The sequence below is a fragment of the Sinohyriopsis cumingii genome, chromosome 17 (assembly GCF_028554795.1).
Source record: "Sinohyriopsis cumingii isolate HCF-2022 chromosome 17, ASM2855479v2, whole genome shotgun sequence".
Lineage (NCBI taxonomy): Eukaryota > Metazoa > Mollusca > Bivalvia > Unionida > Unionidae > Sinohyriopsis > Sinohyriopsis cumingii.
Window position 1 is genome coordinate 53111263 of NC_142977.1, and position 20879 is coordinate 53132141.

Below are 20879 nucleotides of genomic sequence, written 5' to 3' on the forward strand. Positions count from 1 at the left end.
AACACAGAGTATGGGTCTTACAGGTGACATAGGTGATCATTTTATTGAACACTGAAAATGAGTCTTACAGGTGGCATAGGTGATCATTTTATCAGACACTGAGAATGAGTCTTTCAGGTGGCATAGTGGTCATTTTATCAAACACTGAGAATGAATCTTACAGGTGGCATAGGTGATCATTTTATCAAACACTGAGAATGAATCTTACAGGTGGCATAGGTGATCATTTAATCATTTTATTGAACACTGAGAATGAGTCTTACAGGTGGCATAGGTGATCATTTTATCAAACACTGAGAATGAGTCTTACATGTTTACATGTTATGGACTATTCTAAATGCTGTTCATCAGTACACTACTATATCAGTTTAAGATCTTGTTTGTCATTTGTTCAGTGTGATATTTTTTTAGTTTTAGACAGTACATTATGGTATTACAGTTTATAGACTTGACATAAAATATTTATTAATTGACAGAACTGTACTAAGAGATATTTTTGATGGTCAACAGCAATACACTATGTATGATCGCTTATAAAATGAGTCCAACTGCAAACTGCACACACCTAGATCTTCTGGTGCATTATGCGCCAGCAGATCTGGGTCTTTGCAGTTTGTTAGAAGTAATCAGTAGAACAAACAACATAAAGCCCTGTCTGCAAGTGCACTGGGCTACAGCAGATCAGGATCTTTGTTTGCGGTTTGACTTGACTTATAAGCTTGTACTTACGGTATACATTTGAGTCTTGACTATAACAGATTTGTACTTGTATCACAAAGGACTTCATCTCATGCTAATACCAACCAATATATGATCAGAAGTAACGGGAAAAGTAATACTCGACTTCATTCATAAAATTGTGCCAGGTTAGCATATTTTTTGTTCCTGTGTTGTTTATTTGAAAAAAAATGGAAAAAAATCTTGGTATATTAGAAGCTAGGGAAGTGCTACAGGTTAGGAAAGAAAGCTAGTTTTATACCTGAAGGATTACACTTGACTTCCGATGAAGGGATGGGGTGGGTAAACAGGCCTGTTGTAATGATTAGAAAGATGGTTTTCTTTTTGCTTATGATAATGCTCAGTTATATCATGCAATTTATGCCTAATGTTCTTTTACTGGAACATTTGCCTATTTTTAAAAAAAAAATTTTTAACAACCCTTTTCTTTTACTTCAAATTTGTCTGCCCTAAATATATCAAATTCTCCATCTTGAATGTCACATAAGTGCAAAAGAGAAAAAGTGCATTTTAACGTTGTGTGACTGTGAGACATGCAGGTTTGTATTGGGTGTTAAGTGACATAATTGACAAATGAAGATGTCACAGTTTTATGAAAACTTAATGAAATTATTGTCCCTATGCTGGGTGGTGTTATTATGTCAACAGATGTCGTACAGTCAAGAATGAATAATGTCATCATGTTGCTTGCAGTATGTGCAAGGAATAAAATTCTCCCCTATCACTTCGCTTCACAAAGTCCAACTCCGTGAAACTGAAATTTAGTTTTGCTGGTCTATATTTGGACTTATCCTTCCCAGAATCACAGTGGTGTTTCAATATTTTGCCATAGAAGTTGAACCACTCGTCCACACTATTCCAAGTAATGAAATATAATCATGTTTTGCATTTTAAATCTGGAGTAAAATATAACTTAAAAGAATGCTGCTGATCATGAGTTAGGTAATAATCTTTAAATTATTCAAGGCAATTAAGTGTAATATATTCTTATTCAAGGCAAATAAGTGTAATAACATTCTTATTCAAGGCAATTAAGTGTAATAACATTCTTATTCAAGGCAATTAAGTGTAATAACTTTCTTATTCAAGGCAGTTAAGTGTAATACATTCTTATTCAAGGCAATTAAGTGTAATAACATTCTAAGACTTATTCAAGGCAATTAAGTGTAATACATTCTTATTCAAGGCAATTAAGTGTAATAACTTTCTTATTCAATGCAATTAAGTGTAATACATTCTTATTCAAAGGAGTTAAGTATAATAACATTTATTTCTTTAAAACACATTCTTACATTTTTCTATTTTTCTTCAAAATATTTACTGGAAATTGTGTTTTTATAAATACATGTACAACTAAATTGGGCTTATTTAATAGTTAAAAAATTTGTGCGCGCACACACACAGAATCTAAAAATGACCAGCAATCGATCGATAAATCAGTGCTTGAGGCATGGAGGGCTATTTCGGAGGAAATGACTTTGAGACGAAGTTTAAAAAACACAAACTTTCCATTGCTGTGGATATAACAGAGGATGTAACTGATGTCAAATTTGCTTCTCCCAAAGGATGACAGTTTAAATGATGACATTGATGGGGACTGAGAGACAATGGTTGTGTCGGAGGTTGCATATGACAACCAGATGACAGTGGCAGAGTTCAGAACATTGGACAGTGACAAGGATATCATGGAACCAAAAACATAAGTAACTGGAAAAGTGATGAGAAAAAAATTAAATTGATTTTCAAAATGTTTATTCAGAAATCAACTACCAAGTAGATTATTAGATTATTTATTCTCATTTTGTAAGTTTTATATAATTGTATTCACCAGTTTGCTAGTCACTAACAACATAGAAGGGAGTCTGCAATTTGTAATTAAATTTTCATTTTATTGTTATGAATAATATATTGATAAAATATACACAAAAACTTTTTTTCTTTCCTAATGATGGCTGTCTCAAGACAAGGATACCATAGTGAAGATATTTTTTTAAATAAATTTGATATGACCAATTAACATAACCAGTCGTTTTGGTTATTTAAAACATTGGCTTAACATAAAAAAATCCTTGCATATGGATTATTCCAAATCCCCACCACTCCATTAAACACCCCCACCCCTCTTGCAATGACACAGGGGTCATAGTGCCAAATTCATTGCATAAGTGATGTTTATTCCTGCTATTGTGTACATATATAAAGTTTGACTTGAAACTATTTCATGTCCTTGTAATTTAAAGCTTTGTTTATCTGACCTTGAACCCACCCTAATCCCAAAGAAACATAACTACAAGGTTAATGAAATTCCACTAGTATTTTAGGAGGAAATATAGTAATGAGCAGATAAAGAGTCTCAAACATCCATATCCCCACCCCACCCCCACCCTACATAAACATGGGGATAGAAGCACACTTTAACAGTCAGGTTTATTTTGTGTGAATCTGCTGAATGATTCGGCACAGACATATTTTCTACGACTCGGGCACATTAAAGCTGACCATTCAGATACACCAGGTGATAAATATTTTGAATGCTCCGGTGGTCTAAGTGGTTTGAGCATCTGCCTCGGATGTGGGAGGTCGTGGGTTTGAACCCCAGTTGAGTCATACCAAGGACTTATAAAAATGGTACTGACATCTGCCTCGCTTGGTACTCAGCATTAAAAGGTTAGTGTTAGGACTGGTTGGCCTGATGTCAGGATAATGTGACTGGGTAATGGGCATGATGCTACATGTCTGCGGCATGATGCCCCAATGCTAGAATTCACTATAAACAGTCACATTGCAGACATTTTAGCAATATGACTGAAAAATTGTTAAAGCTACGTTAAAAATCCAAACCACACACACACATAAATATTTGTAGGTGAATCTGAATTGAAATTGCCTGCACCAGAATACAGTATTTCCAAAATTAATTAAAAAATACTTTTAAAAAAATATAAATGGGAGATGATTTGAAGCACATTATGCCTTAGGTGCTAAGAGTTTCATATGCTTTTGTATCATTTTTGTATGTTTTTGTATCTTTTTTTGTATGTTTTTGTATCTTTTTTGTATGTTTTTGTATCATTTTTGTATGCTTTTCTTTTATTTGCTTATGTATTTGTATATTTTTAAATTCTTTTTTATCATTTGTTTGTGTCTGTATCCTTTTTATATACTTTTGTATCATTATTTTATGCTTTTGTAGGACTGTTGTCAGAGAGTGAAGTAAATTGTTTGACAGTGAACCAGGCAGAATCTCCAAGTCCACACGGATCTGGAATTGTACCAGGCAGAATCTCCAAGTCCACACGGATCTGGAATTGTACCAGGCAGAATCTCAAAGTCCACACGGATCTGGAATTGTACCAGGCAGAATCTCAAAGTCCACATGGATCTGGGATTTTACTAGGCAGAATCTCAGACTCCATCTGGATCATGAATTTTATCAAACAGAATCATGAAGTACACATGGATCGAGAAGTTTCCATGCTCGTGTATGCAGAATTGTAGGGTATATTGTACCAGGCAGAATCCTTAAGTTCACATGGATCAGGAAATTTGATCTGCAAGTGTATGCTGGGATATAAGGTAGATTGTAACAGGTAGAATCCTGAAGGCCGTATGGATCTGGAAGTTGTACATGCTCGTGTGTACAGGGATATAAGGTAGAATGTGCCAGGCAGAATTCTGATACCAAATGGATTCAGACATTTACATCCCTGTGTATGCAGGGCTCTAAAGTACAATTAAAAATGTATACTGAAGAAGAATTGTCATTTCAGTTTGTCAGACAGTGAGCATTTCAAACAGGAAGATGACATTTATCTCCACAGGATATAATAGGATATTTGACTTCTTTAGTGCTGCAAACAAATTGACCCAAAATTTCTGTGAATGTTACTTTGATACATGTTGAAATGTGATGAGAATATATTATGTTATTGGGGACAGTGGTTTCCCTGTGATGAGAATGTATTATGTTATTGGGGACAGTGGTTTGCCTGTGAAGAGAATGTATTATGTTATTGGGGACAGTGGTTTCCCTGTGATGAGAATGTATTAGGTTATCAAGGACAGTAGTTTCCATGTTATGAGAATGTATTAGGTTATCAGGGATGGTGGTTTCCTTGTGATGAGAATGTATTAGGTTATCTAGGGACAGTGGTTTTCTTGTGATGAGAATGTATTAGGTTATCAAGGACAGTAGTTTCCATGTTATGAGAATGTATTAGGTTATCAGGGATGGTGGTTTCCTTGTGATGAGAATGTATTAGGTTATCTAGGGACAGTGGTTTCCTTGTGATGAGAATGTATTAGGTTATCAGGGAGAGTAGTTTCCATGTTATGAGAATGTTTTAGGTAATCAAAGACAGTGGTTTCCATCAGATGAGAATGTATTAGATTATCAGGGGTAGTTGTTTCCATGTGATGAAATGTACTATGTTATCAGTGACAGTGGTTTCCATGTGACGAGAATGTATTAGGTTATCAAGGACAGTAGTTTCCATGTTATGAGAATGTATTAGGTTATCAGGGATGGTGGTTTCCTTGTGATCAGAATGTATTAGGTTATGTAGGGACAGTGGTTTCCTTGTGATGAGAATGTTTTAGGTTATCAGGGAGAGTAGTTTCCATGTTATGAGAATGTTTTAGGTAATCAAAGACAGTGGTTTCCATTTGATGAGAATGTATTAGATTTTCAGGGGCAGTTGTTTCCATGTGATGAAATGTACTATGTTATCAGTGACAGTGGTTTCCATGTGATGAGAATGTACTATGTTATCAGTGACAGTGGTTTCCATGTGACGAGAATGTATTAGGTTATCAAGGACAGTAGTTTCCATGTTATGAGAATGTATTAGGTTATCAGGGATGGTGGTTTCCTTGTGATGAGAATGTATTAGGTTATCTAGGGACAGTGGTTTCCTTGTGATGAGAATGTATTAGGTTATCTAGGGACAGTGGTTTTCTTGTGATGAGAATGTATTAGGTTATCAGGGAGAGTAGTTTCCATGTTATGAGAATGTATTAGGTTATCAGGGATGGTGGTTTCCTTGTGATGAGAATGTATTAGGTTATCTAGGGACAGTGGTTTTCTTGTGATGAGAATGTATTAGGTTATCAAGGACAGTAGTTTCCATGTTATGAGAATGTATTAGGTTATCAGGGATGGTGGTTTCCTTGTGATGAGAATGTATTAGGTTATCTAGGGACAGTGGTTTCCTTGTGATGAGAATGTATTAGGTTATCTAGGGACAGTGGTTTCCTTGTGATGAGAATGTATTAGGTTATCTAGGGACAGTGGTTTCCTTGTGATGAGAATGTATTAGGTTATCAGGGAGAGTAGTTTCCATGTTATGAGAATGTTTTAGGTAATCAAAGACAGTGGTTTCCATCAGATGAGAATGTATTAGATTATCAGGGGTAGTTGTTTCCATGTGATGAAATGTACTATGTTATCAGTGACAGTGGTTTCCTTGTGATGAGAATGTTTTAGGTTATCTAGGGACAGTGGTTTTCTTGTGATGAGAATGTATTAGGTTATCAGGGAGAGTAGTTTCCATGTTATGAGAATGTATTAGGTTATCAGGGATGGTGGTTTCCTTGTGATGAGAATGTATTAGGTTATCTAGGGACAGTGGTTTCCTTGTGATGAGAATGTATTAGGTTATCAGGGAGAGTAGTTTCCATGTTATGAGAATGTTTTAGGTAATCAAAGACAGTGGTTTCCATCAGATGAGAATGTATTAGATTATCAGGGGTAGTTGTTTCCATGTGATGAAATGTACTATGTTATCAGTGACAGTGGTTTCCATGTGACGAGAATGTATTAGGTTATCAAGGACAGTAGTTTCCATGTTATGAGAATGTATTAGGTTATCAGGGATGGTGGTTTCCTTGTGATGAGAATGTATTAGGTTATCTAGGGACAGTGGTTTTCTTGTGATGAGAATGTATTAGGTTATCAAGGACAGTAGTTTCCATGTTATGAGAATGTATTAGGTTATCTAGGGACAGTGGTTTCCTTGTGATGAGAATGTATTAGGTTATGTAGGGACAGTGGTTTCCATGTGATGAGAATGTACTATGTTATCAGTGACAGTGGTTTCCATGTGACGAGAATGTATTAGTTTATCCGGGACAGTGGTTTCTATGTGATGAAAATGTATTAGGTTATTAGGGACAGTGGTTTCAGTGTGATGAGCATCTACTAGGTTATCAGGGAGAGTGGTTTCCATGTAATGAGCATGTATTAGGTTATCAGGGATAGCAGTTTCCATGCAATGAGAATGAACTAGGTATTCGTGACAGTGGTTTCCTTGTTTTAAGAATGTATTGCATTATCTAGGGACAGTGGTTTCCATGTGATGAGAATGTATTAGGTTATCAGGGATAGTGGTTTCCATGCAATGAGAATGTACTAGGCTATCAGGGACAGTGATTTCCATGTGATGAGCATGTATTAGGTTATCAGAGATAGTGGTTTCCATGGGATGAGAATTTACTAGGTTATCAGGGATAGTGGTTTCCATGCAGACAGAATGTACTAGGTTATCAGGGACAGTGGTTTCCATGTGATGAGAATGTATTGGTTTATCAGGGACAGTGGTTTCCAGTAATCTTGCAGAAGCTAGCCTGACAAGTACAGTATCCCCATGCAGAGACAAAACAAAAGAGATGTGTGACTTTGATGCAGGACAAATGGTCATCCTAATTCAGGGTAAACGGTCATCATTGAGGGAGGTCTTGTGAAAAGTAGACATTATACGGGTTTCATAAACTTTCCTCAAATTGAGAAATTATTGTTATTTAACTGCATCAGGAAATAACAAGACTTAGTTGCTTTTCTAGTAGACTGCAAAAGCAGCAATCATGTTGGATTCTGGGCAAAAGTGTTTGCAAGTTCAAGACAGTTGGGTGAGGGGGGCGAATGTTTACATCATAGCAGATGTACAGGTGAAACATTGGGGAAACATCATGTTCAGTGTAACTGTTGTTTACACTATCATGGATATCATTATGTATTTAAATTCACATGGTCATTGTTTACAATAACTTCTAGAACAGCTTACCTTTTCTTATTTCTATATAATACAGTAGTAGTTATTTACTACTGTATTGGTCATTGTCTAGAACAGCTTGTCTTTGATATAAGACTAATTCTCAATTCTTTCACAAACAAAAGCTTTAATTACATATTCAGTATTTCATTATAGCTAATGTTGAATATTATTATACAACAGCAGTTTGTAGAGAAGCCCTCAAGATAGAATACTTTATACAAATTATTATTATTATTATTAGTCTTTTCTCAGTTGATACCTTTATGTCCGAGAACAAGGTAGCATAAAGAATGAAAATTATTATCAAACTTTTGTCTTGTTATATATTTTTTATTTTAAGAAAAGTTTAAAATTTTATATAATCATTATATTTCAGCAATAATTTGGATTCCTTTCTTAAGAAAGCAATATTCAAAGACTTTAAAAGCCATTATATTGCCATCTGGTGTAGATTTCAGCATTACAGATAGACTACAGGCAAGAATTTCTATTTTACAAAAAAGTAGTAAAGGAAGATTTTGAGTTATTTAATGAAACCATGGATAAAATTAAGTTTTGTAAGTACATAAATCACTAACTAACTAATGGTGAAATAAAAAAAAGGTATTGGATGTTAGGTACGTTATGTTGTGTCACAGTTTACTGCACAATTTAGACTAACTTGCTGTTGGAATGTATTATTTTATTGCTTTAGAAGATTAAAAACTAAGCCAATTTTTTTATTTTCAGTTTTGCATCAGAGAATTTTTTTGTTGCAGTTTTCAAAATTGCTGATTAGACTTGCCTGTGCTTTCAGTAGCTTTTGACACAGTATCTCTTCATGAAGTGTAATGGTAGATAATTGTTAGGTTAGACCATTCCAGCAGCTCCAACCATCAATTTAGGCATCCCTTACCTTTCATTGTTAGATCATATATTGCAGTGTTAAGTGTTTTATGCCCCATCATCAGACATTCTTTTCTATTAAATCTGTAATTGTTATTCCTACATGGTCAGACTGGTCCTGGCTGGTTTGATGTGACTGTGATTCATGCCATTAGATAAAATTGCACATGCTTAACAAAATTGTGGCAGTATTTTTGTAGGTATTACATAAGGAATTCATGGACTTGATCCTGTCATATACATAATGAGACTAAAATATTTCAAAGTTTGTTAGTTTGTTTGATGTTGGAAAATCTTTAAATATGAGATATGACCTTGAAAGGTCTTGAATTTTGAAGGAAAAAACCCGCGTATTATCCATGAATTAAATTCCTTGATAAACTCCTTGAATTTTTTACCCAACTCCTTTTTAAAAAATGTATGTTATTGAATACAAAACATTATAACTAGAAAATTTACACTTTTAAATTCAGAATTGTTTGTTTCATTTTTCAAAACCTAATAAATATAAATAAAAAAATGGGATAAACATTGGGTGGATTAAATATTACATGACACAGCTAATTACCAAACAGAGTAGTATCCCTTTATTGTAGTGTTGCACTAATTAGTTACATTATGTGTTCTATTTTTGTACTTGTTTACGCAATGATACTGAAAGTAAGATATGGAGAAAGTTAAATGACCATAAGAAAATAAATCCTTCAGAACTCCTTGAAAAACAACTTGCACAACAGAAAGCCTGTGTGTGTGTGTGTGTGTGTGTGTGTGTATATATTTGTGCGATTAATGGCACATATGCACGATTCTGTCTATATTGGGCTGAGCGAGTTTAGTAGCCCCAAAAAGACTGACAAAGATAAAGTCAAAAATATGTAAAATCCTTAAAATACAAAGTAAATTTTGTTATGTATCTTTTTTGTCAAAGACCTTGTCATTATGAACATCATCCCAGGGCAAAAAGGTTGTCTCCATTATTCACTTTTTACGACATAAAACAGGTCATATTATGGGTCAATTCTTCACCCTACAATGGAATATTTAGGAAAGACTCTTGGGTTGGAATTCTTCCATTTGCTCAGGGAAATGTCTGCACTGTACTGAGCAGAAATTTTATTCGTCTTACAGGTCAGCACAAGTTGAAAATTTTGCTGGCCAACTGAAGTATTGTGTACCATGCCTGGGATTTTTATATAGTGAAAACTCTTTATAATAAGCATATAAGGGGCCAAACATTTTTTGTCGTTTTAAGACGGGTGCTCTTTATATTGAAATTCCGTATTATGTCAAATAAAGAAAAAGGGCCCATAAAATCTGTCCATTATGAACATTGATTTTTTATTTGAAGGTGTCCACTTTGTCAAGATTTATTGTATGATGGAGAAAACAACAAAAGATTTTAGTATCATTTTGGTGGAGAACTTTCCAGGGTACTAATCTGGCAGTATCACCCCTAATTCAGTTTATACTTTTTATTTTGTTTAATGTTTTATGGGCACTCCTATTTTGTCTTGGGGACCCTGGGTGGCTGAGTGGTCTACCCCAGCGAAAAAAATTCTTCATGAAAAGGGAACTTGCCTTTACAGATCACTGACATGTCACATCTATGTGGATTAAAGTCTCAGGCCCATAGGTTCCTGTGGGTTGGTGGTTCTTCCTGGGTTCTACTTACACCAAGTATACTGGCCACAATGTATAGCCTATCATGTGTTGAAAAATGGCATTAGGCCCACAACAACAACAACAGCATTCAGCCCAAACTTTTGTATAAATACCAGTATGATAGGTTTAAAGCTTATATTTCATTACATTAGTAGTTCCTGTCTAGCCTGTCTGGCATACATAAGCAATATGGTTGACAATGTAGGTTAAAGTTTGTGTGAAAATTTATTTAAGTCCAATACAGCATTTGGGTACAGGTGAGACTTTGCGTTTTGCATAACATCTGTTGTATCACCTTTTTTTTTCTTCAGAGAATAATGTGAGACATGGTGATGTTGATGTTGGTGCTAGCATCAAGCTGATGTTGAAGTTTACTGTTCAAGCCCATAATTCAAGTTAGCTAACCAATGAAAAGGTGATAAACCAAAAGAGGCAAGAATAGATTATTGCAAGTTCTCATTGCAGATTTGTTTGGATCATTTTCTTGAAAAACTTCATTTTTGGTCAAGTAGAAAATTTGAGAAATTTGCCGCTATGGGTCAACATTTACAATTTTGCTGAAAAAGGAAAAGTTAATTTTTCATTTGACTAGGTAAAAAAATATTGACACCAATATAATCATACAGGTTAGAGGGTTATAATATAACATATTCCATTCAGGATCAATCCCTTTCCACTAGTCACAACAACTATTACCTAACTCTTAAACATGGCCATCCTCTGAGCCCTAACAAGGATGGAACATGGTCAAAGATTCCGTTTACTGTATGCAGAGAAACGGGTTATTGCACGCATAGATTTACCGGATTTTTGGGGATGTAACATTTATTGTAAATACAAATAATCCATAAATATATGTTTTCTTTTTCTCTCACCAGTGCAAGATGGGGCATAAATATATTCTGTCTGGTGGCAGTTACAATGGCATCCGTATCCTTTGATTTTGCATCAGTTGAGAAGTACTGGCTTGGAGGTTAATGCATTGGAGTTGTGACAAGAAGAATCGTTTTGATTCCTGACATGGGGGGGGAGGCACTTTTACTCTGCTTACCTTGGCAGATTATAACCTTCAAAGCACTACTGTGTCATAAAACTCCAATAAACCAAATGAGACAACTTGCTATATTCAACTTTGAAACTTTGTTATTATATAGCTAAGATTGATTTTTATAGCACATAAACACAGGTTGGCTATAAAGTGATGAGGCAATTTGAGTAAAGTGCCTTGCCCAACAACACCACATTGCAGCCAATCCAGACTGATCTAATGGTAGGATTCAAATCTGCACCCTTTTGGGTTGTGAGTCCAGCATTCTGCCACCATGGTTCCTTCTGCCACTAGTCATCTCTTGAGGCATATTTTCTGCATCCCTGAGCCTGCAGGGGGTGGGGGTGGAGCCAGTGATCTTGTGCCGATATGCCAGTATTTCAAATTTCTCACCCTCATCGTTGTAATAACAATCACGGGTGAATCATCATGTTCAGCAGAACACGTGTTCCTGTTTCTAATAAGAATCTGTTTAAGCAAAATTATTTCACCTGCACCTTAAGATTCCACTGTGGTGTTTAATGAAATGAAATTGTTGTATAATTTATTGAACTTGCAAAGATCTCAAATTGAAACAAAAAACTTTTTTTTTAATAGTGATCAAGATTATCACCAGTGCCTACCTTTTTGGAACAGGTAGACTGATGGACACCAGATTTGCTGGAATATATATTGCCAAATTTGCATAGAATTCGGCACGAGTTTAACATATTTCTTATTGTGTTTTGGGAAACCCATTGATTTGCCTCAAGAGGTCTTCCCCCACCCAACTTCGAAATATTTCTTCTGTCTTAGGACCCATTATCTGCCCCAAGAGCCCTCCCTGTCCGTGTCCATTCCATACACAGCAATGTAGTCGTCAATCATTGCATGTTGAAAAGATGGATGAATACAGACAGACTGATGGACAGACATGCATAGCTGATTAGAAAATTGGAGAAATTTGAGAGACATGGAGGCTAATGTATTCAACAGTTGACCAGTAATATCTTGGCTGCATTTTTTTCTCAAGTTTTCCAGGTTTCCTTTATAATATTAGGCCCTAATAAAGGAGAGAAACTACAAAACAAAGTGTATTATTATCCAATTTTCCACTTGAGCTAGTCCACTCACTTGCATTGAATACTTAAATGGCTGTACCGCCCCTTTAAGAAAATAAAGAAGACCTGGTATTTAGGTATATTTTGGCTCACAAATACTTTCACAGTTACTTCAGTTCAAGCAATTTCATTACTGGCATTGATAATTTTGTCTATCTGAATAATAACTGCTTTGTAAATTTAAGAGAGAACATTACACATTCTTTCAGTTTTTGTGTATCAGCTAAGGAACCTTCCACCCCTTGAATGAAAGTGGTTAGTCCCAGTTGGTTTAATGAATCCAATAGCAGAAGAAGGTGTCCATTCAGTCTGAAATGTGGTTGTAAAACATGCTACTCTTTACTGAGTAGACTATGGTGTATGGGTTGAGGGCACCATGCAGTGTGTGACAGAACAAACCATCTCACAAGCCTAACTTAGCAGGCTTGTAATGGATTACTTTTAGATTGAATCCCAGAGATTGTTTTTCACACTGACTGATTGACTGTAGGGAAAATGCCAGATAATTTAAGTTGCAGATTAAAAGTGTAAAGGGATTATAGAAAAATGGATTAGTAGTGTTGTGGTGAAGAATAAAAAGGACTTCTTTACCTGCTATGGGGTTAAAGTTTGTACACTGGTAAAAAAAATAAAAGTTGTGATTTTGAGGAGAAAAAGAAAATAGTAAACATTTTGGCATGGGAGTTTTAGAATGGTCCAGTACTATGTTCATTTCTGTTCTATGAAAATATGAGGTAGAAAGAAAGCTTACAGGAATGAAAATGTTGTGGATTGTGAAAATAATGGGCCTGGAGTCTTGGAAAAGAAAATTCCGACTGAATATTGTGTTTCAGACATTGGTGTGTATTTGTTTACATGGATTTATATTACAAGTGGAGGCACTGGAATTAAGTAAGTAAAAATTACTTGTAACTTCCTCATATGCATTGAAGTTGACATTGCACCATTTAATTTCACTCATCATAAGATTTTGCGATTCTTTTTTCAGACAGTATTTTGTTCTAAAACTGAGCAGATGTGTTTTTTTGTTGGCACTATCATATAATAATAGTAGTAAGAATAATATATGTTCCTATTTGAAGTAAAGATGTCTTTGAAGTCCTCCATTACTTGACAATTATGCTAATTTGGCAAGTAGAATACATTTGATTTATATATTGTGTAATAATGAGAAGTCATTTTTAGAGGAGCAGCTAGCACAGTTTCTGCTTCAGAAGTGCTAGTATTTTACAAGGTAATCAGTTTTTGGTGTTTTTTTTTCTTATGTTCAGTGAATTATGAAGATATGTTTGTGCCACACTGTGTAAAAATATTGTGCAGTATGTCACACACACACACACACATACATACATATATATATATATATATATATATATATATATATATATATATATATATATATATATATATATATATATATATATATATATATATACATACATACATACAGTAAAACCTGTATAGAGAGACCACTGCTGTGAAAGACCACCTGTCTTGAGAGACTAGGATCTCCTTGCACAGATTTATGTTTATATCATGGTATGAACTCTCTTGAGATACCATTATATTTTGTTTCAAGGGTGGTCTTTAAAGACAGGTTCTACTCTGTGTGTGTTTGTGTGTACATATATATATATATATATATATATATATATATATATATATATATATATATATATATATATATATATATATATATATATATATATTTTTTTTTTTTTTTTTTTTTTCTCACTTATATACATAGTTGGCATTGAAGTTAAAAGTTTTTCAGGGAGGAAATCTGACATTTAATTAATTTATTTATTTAATTTGACTGTTAACAGAAAAACAAAACATTAGGAAAATCTTTAAGATCATGTTCAGATGATGCATGATTTTCAACATGAATAAGTGATATGTTTGAGCCAGATGCAGATTTTGAAAAATGTCCTAAACTTGTGTAATAGGTTGCTCTTCATTCTGTATCAGAAACATTTTTTAAAAATTAAATTTGAGGTTAGGTTACAATCGATACTGGTGATCGATACTCAGGCATTAATGCACACAACTATGCAAAAGAAAGTCGATTGAAAAAAGTCAAATAATTAACAAGCAACACTAAGTAATAATGGAAACTGAAAATAAAGTCTTTTTGTACTATTTTTTACGTTTTCTTGCCAATGTAATTAAGGGGCATTACGTATTGTTCAGTAATGCGTAGTTTTATTGATATTTGATATCTGTTAAGTTTTCTGTTTTTTTCAGATGTAATAATCCTGTATTGTAGGCCTTTGTTATGAACACTCCTTTTTGCCGGCATTGTTACCATTTAGTTCATTGTTGGGGGTAAATTTGGCCTTTCTCCAAACATTGTAATGCAGAGGTCCATTTTGTGTGCACATTATTGAGCATATTGCATTTTCTGTGAGAATCTAAAGTACAGTATCCATTTTTTTTTGTTGAAAGATTTTAGTGTTGTCTGGTCACATTGTTTTGAGTCTTGCTTCATTAGTGACTTTGATGATGCATACCCAAAAGGAGTTGGTGTGATTTATACCCACAGTAAACTGTCTCTCACATTTTGTTGTGATTTATGAGTATACCATATTTATCAGCTCATTGGAGCTATTTCAAGAAAGATTTTGTTGTATTTTAGCAGGGATTTTCAAGAAACCCAATTTGGCTGAGTTGAAAAAAATAAAGACTTAAAGAAAACAAAATACAGTAAAAACATTCTGTATATTTTGTAGATAAAGTTAGAAGAAAATCAAAGGCTTTAGAAATAAAATTTTGTTTTGAAATTAAAAAAAATATTGTACTTTATTTACAATAGACTACTGTGCATTCGGGATGTAGACAGTGTTGTCATTGTTTATACAGGAAGTCAGCTTTTCAAAATTGAATGGCAAGGAAGAACACCAAGTGTCAATTTTTACACACTTAAACATTTTGTACACATCCCCCTTAATAACATCTGTCATTTTAGCTATTGAACCTGTTTATGACAGTAGGTCAGGCATGGATCCTATTTTACATTCTAGAAAATACCAAATGAATGGGTCCATGTTCATTAAATGTGAAGAAAATAGCAGATTAGTGCCGAGAAATTTTGAATCAACTTAATGAAATTCACAACTTTTAATGCGAAGTCATATATTTTGTTAAATTTTCTTTACACTGCAAATAACAATATTTGCAACCTTTTGGTCCTTGACAATTTCAAGTAATGACTACTGGGCACAGCTCTTTAAGAAATGAATAGATACTAAGCAAGATTTGTCGACTGATTCTCATGTTTTTTGTTTCCATGTAATCATGAAAAATGTAATCATGACAAATGCGATATGCCATATTTATTAATCAAATGTGAAAGTGTCAGTCTACTGCCACTGGTATGTAACTGCTATGTAACTGAGCATTTCTGTGAGAACCTCACTTAAAGTAAACTTTGATTTTAGTCAAATTGCAAAAAAGAACTTGTATTTCTGCTTTAGAAAATTGTGCCCGTCATCACTTTTTATTGTCCTTTTCATGCTATTCCTATGTTGAGATAAAAATGTAATCAAAGAGCAGTAGTTATAATAAAATATACCTTTCTTAAAACGAATATTTGTTGAAGAATTTCACTTGATATAAAAAAGACATAGAGGATTTTTTTTTTCCTACACTAATACCAGATGTAATCATTGTTTGGTACCAAAAATTTTTAATGAGTGGCAATTCAGTGAGCTAAAATACTAGTATATTGTTTTTGGACCACACAAGAAAATATATCTGGTTTTTACACTGGAAAAGAAAATTTTCTTTTTATTATATACCAAAATTACTCTAGAATTGAATCCATTCTTAAGCATGCCACACCCAGCCATGTTTTCATACCGTCACCTCACTTGTAAACGTATTCATATGCTGATCATAAAAATATCAGCGATTTAAGAGAGCTTGGGATGAACTACTGTGTTGCAATGAATTGCATTTCTGACACTATATGAACTGTTTTATCTGATCTGATGACATAACATTGCTGATTCAGCAAATGCATCACAGCAGGTTTTTAAAAATCATCAAGGTAGTACCAGGGAAATAGTTTTATAGAGACATAAATGGTGGTGAGTTAAATTTTAGAATACCGGTAAGAACAATTTCCATGTTGGAAGGTTAGTGCAGCTTCAGTTTATTTGTTCAAGCTCAGTATGTATTTTTGTATCTTGTTGTAAGTAAAACTTCCATGGGCACACATAATCAATCATATATATAGCATGATGGGAAATCTTGTGGAAGACATTAATAATATGAAAAAATATTTTACCAGTAATTTTTATATTTCACTGAAGTAAACTGCCTTTAATTTATAGTTTCTACAAATGCACACAATACAAAAATAATATCATGTTTTTTGATTAATAAAAATATGACCTCAGACATATTGAACTGAAAAAGATCCATGAAACAAGCAGATCGGTGGGGTAATAAATGACAAATTGGGAAGAAGTTATTGTTATGAACCAGTTCAATCAACCTATTCAATCAATAATCAGTGATAATGAACAAACTAATTATGATACAATATTTTTTTAAAGGTTTTTATTTATTCATTTTGAAAGGAAATTTTGGGGTTTTTTTTCTTCAAAATTAATTAATACATCATCAGCGTCTTTATGATAATTGAGTTTGAGCATACTGTGTCTTTCATGATGTTGATATTTTAATGCAACACTTGGTACTGCTTTCACAGACAAGATGCCAAATGTTGGAGAGTTTGATTTTGATATTTTTGGCACACCAACACTAAAAGGTTATATAGTGCCAAGGCAATTGAAGAAAAGTGTCTTGCCCAAGGACACCCCACAGTAGCTAAGCTGACCAGGGATGATCTGGATTCAAACCCACATTCTTTCAGTTGCAAGTTAAGGATGCTAACCAGAGAGCCACTGTGGCTCCTGCCTCCATTAGTCACCACTCACAGCATGCAGGAGAGGGCATTCTGCTTATGCTACATTTCTGAACCCACACATTTTTTTCCTCAAAAGCCAAATCTTTTTTTGACCATTAACTGGGATGCTGAATTTAGCCTACAATGTGATTTACAGTTTTTTGGGGTATAATAAAATTTGAAACACATCTTTAGAGCAATATAAACCCGCTCTTTTTCGCAGACTACCAGTAACTTAATTCCAATGGATTGATCAGAAATAGAAGCAGTTCTGGTAGTTTTGAAATAAATGACAAGGTTGAGATTAAAATTATCCTCAATTTTCTAAGGAAGAAGACATCTTGTGTGGCCTGCCCTTAACTAATTGAGCAACTTGATGAAATTTAAACTGGGATCAAAAAACAAAAAGTGTAATATATATATGATGCAGAAAAGTTAATGGAAGAGTTCAAGCTGCAAAAAGACTTGGCCAGTATCATATATAAATCTATGAAATATATTATTATTGTGTATCAGTGGTGGGGATGGGGATTTCTTTGTTGCTACAAACAACAAATAGACATAGACAACAAATAATCGTCTATTGAGCCTTAGCAACCCCTGCAATCTGGGTCTATTTAGTTTGCTTGGAATAATCACTAGAACAAACATAACAGACCTCGATCTGGCTGTTCATTTTGCAGTGGCAGATTAGGACATGTTTGTTGTTAAAGTTGGATCAAATTTGTCAGTTGCTATTAAATATTCATATTTGGCAAATCCATGAAAAATTATATCCTTGAAAATAAATGACCATAGAATATTGCGTTTAAAGTATAGAACTTGTTATCAATTTAATCTTCACATACATGTGTCATATTTTAAGATATTAATTGAAGCACAGTCTGCTTTTTAAATGTATACTAGATACATTGTATCTCTACTAATGAAAGCACTTGTAGTACTTGACAGAAGTTGTATTATTTCCAGCGTGCTGATATTGTGTTAGGTTGTTTCAGTTCTGAAACAAAAATTCTTTGGCTGTATACAATTTTAGTGGGGTGAATGGCTCTTAAAATCAAAAGATTTTTCACTCTACACGTACATAAATTTCAAAGTGACACCTAAGAACTCACTGGATCAACAGGAAGACAGTTTTATTAGTTTTGTTGAATTTTTAAATATCATCCTCGATAGGTGACTGGTCAGATTTTATGTATCACATGTTTTTTGTTCTCCTATATATTATGCAGTAACTTCGTATAAAGATTGATGGAATGAATAGTTTTCAATGATACTTGAACTGTAACATAATAATAATAATAATAACAATAATGATGATGATAATAATAATACTTCATTATTTTAAGAAGAGAACTCATTTAGTGCATAACTAATCTCTCAAGTTCCTCAGTAAATATGATTAAAAGAGAGTTCTACTTTTAAAGGCCTTCAGCAAATCTGATTAAAATTGAGTTCTACTTGTTAAGGTCCTCAACCATTTGGATTAAAATGGATTTTCACTTTTAAAGGTCATGGGCCAATCTGTTTAAAATGGAGTTTGAATTTAAAGGTCCTTGGCTAACCTGATTAAAATTGAGTTCTAATTTAAAGCTACTGGGCCAGTCTGATTAAAATGGAGTTTTAATTTAAAAGTCCTCACCCAGTCTAATTAAAATGGAGTTTAACTTTTAAAGGTCCTTGTCCTATTGATTAAAATGGAGTACTAACATGAAAGTCCTGAGTCAATCTAATAAAAATGCAGTTCAAATTTAAAGGTCCTGGGCCAATCTATTTAAAAAGGAGTTCCACTTTTAAAGGTCCTCGGCCAATCTGAATAAAATGGACTTCCACTTTTAGCTGTCCTAGGCCAATCGGATTAAAAGAGTTCCACTTGAAAAGATCATGGGCCAGTCTGATTAAATGGAGTTCCACTTTTAACTGTCCTAGGCCAGTAGGATTAAAATGGAGTTCCACATTTAAAGATCATGGGCCAATCTGATAAAAATGAGTTATGATTTAAAGGTCCTTGGCCAGACTGATTAAAATGTAGTTCCTATTTAAAGATCATCAGCCAGTCTGATTAAAATGGTGTTCTAACTTAACGGTCCTATGCCAATCAATTTCAAAAGGAGTTCCACTTTTAAAGGTCATTCGCCAATATGATTAAATGGGAATTCTAATTTAAAAGTCCTCACCAGTCTGATTAAAATGGAGTTCAACTTTTAAAGATTGTGGGCCTATCTGATTAAAATGGAGTTCAACTTTTAATAGTCCTCGGCCAGTCTGATAAAAATGGAGTTCTAATTTAAAGGTCCTTGGCCAGACTGATTAAAATGGATTCTTACTCTTAAATGTCCTGGGCCAATCTGATTAAAATGTAGTTCCTCTTTAAAGGTCATAGCCAATCTGATTAAAATTGAGTTCCACTTTTAAAAGTCTTGGGCCATTCTGACTCAAATGAAGTTCCACTTGTAAAGGTCCTCAGCCTATTGATTAAAATGGAGCTCCACTTTTAAAGGTCCTCAGCAAATTTGATTAAAATGGAGTTTAACTTTTAAAGGTCCTCTGACAAACTGATTAAAATGGAGTTTTGCTTTTAAGAAGTATATTGAACAGGCTCATGCTTCAGGTGGCACCTTTGGAATTCCCTGTCAGTTTGTTTTAGTAAGTTGTAACCAGCCATCTTATTTGTAATTAGGGAGTTATTTGTAGTTACTATATATTCAGAATCACAAATATAAAAGGCATAATGTGATTGGTTTACCCAAAGGTTAACAGTTCATGACATATTTCCTACCTTCCATATCTCCATTACATCAGAGTTCTAATTCTTTTATCAGATTGGTCCTGTGCAGTGACTCCAAACTCTGCAGAATCAATCTACACCTCAGGTATAACTGTTTTTAGTTGGCACACACCCTCCAATTTCGATTGAAGCAGAAATTTCTTGGCAATAACAAGAAATAATTCCATCCCATATTCACATTGTTTCATTCAGATGGAAGCCTTGTAAATTGTACAGATGGAAGCAGAGAAGACTTAAAATTAACATTGACAACTATACAAATTTAAATCACATAAACTCGTGTACCTTGAAATGGAAACCAGCGAAAAGCTTGTAAATTGATTTAATACAGAAAATTACTGTAGTGAGAGAACAAAAGCAATTTACATAAGATGCAGTCTTTATCTTTTCAGTCCAATTGCCTTTTTTTTCCTGCTTGAATTCAAGTTAGGGCTGTATATTCATCCCTCATCTTTAATTACATGCCCTAAATATTGATTATTTTGGTTAAAAATTTAGGGTTTTTCTCCACTGGGATGTGTGATGTATAGCCTTATCCAGTTACATTATATACCCATGTGTATATCAACTTACACAAATTTGAATAATGTAGTTACATTTAGGATGCATTGGGCCCTCCTTCCTGTTAGCATCCTCTTTCAAGAGAAGTCACTAGTGTTTCAAGGGGATTTTGTCCTGCTTAAAAAGTGAC

The 20879-nt window shown here is 33.9% G+C and overlaps 1 protein-coding gene across 3 annotated transcripts in view; it reads left to right on the forward strand.

The window, feature by feature from the left end:
• Nucleotides 1–12777: 12777 nt before the first annotated feature.
• The window catches only part of LOC149778765 (discoidin domain-containing receptor 2-like), a 297280-nt gene continuing 289178 nt past the window's right edge, over nt 12778–20879 (forward strand). For all 3 annotated transcript variants that reach the window (XM_089939517.1, XM_089939518.1, XM_089939519.1), the window contains exon 1: nt 12778–13376. In XM_089939517.1, the coding sequence (XP_089795643.1) occupies nt 13241–13376 (136 nt within the window). In that variant the 5' untranslated portion in view covers nt 12778–13240. The remainder of the gene's footprint in view (nt 13377–20879) is intronic.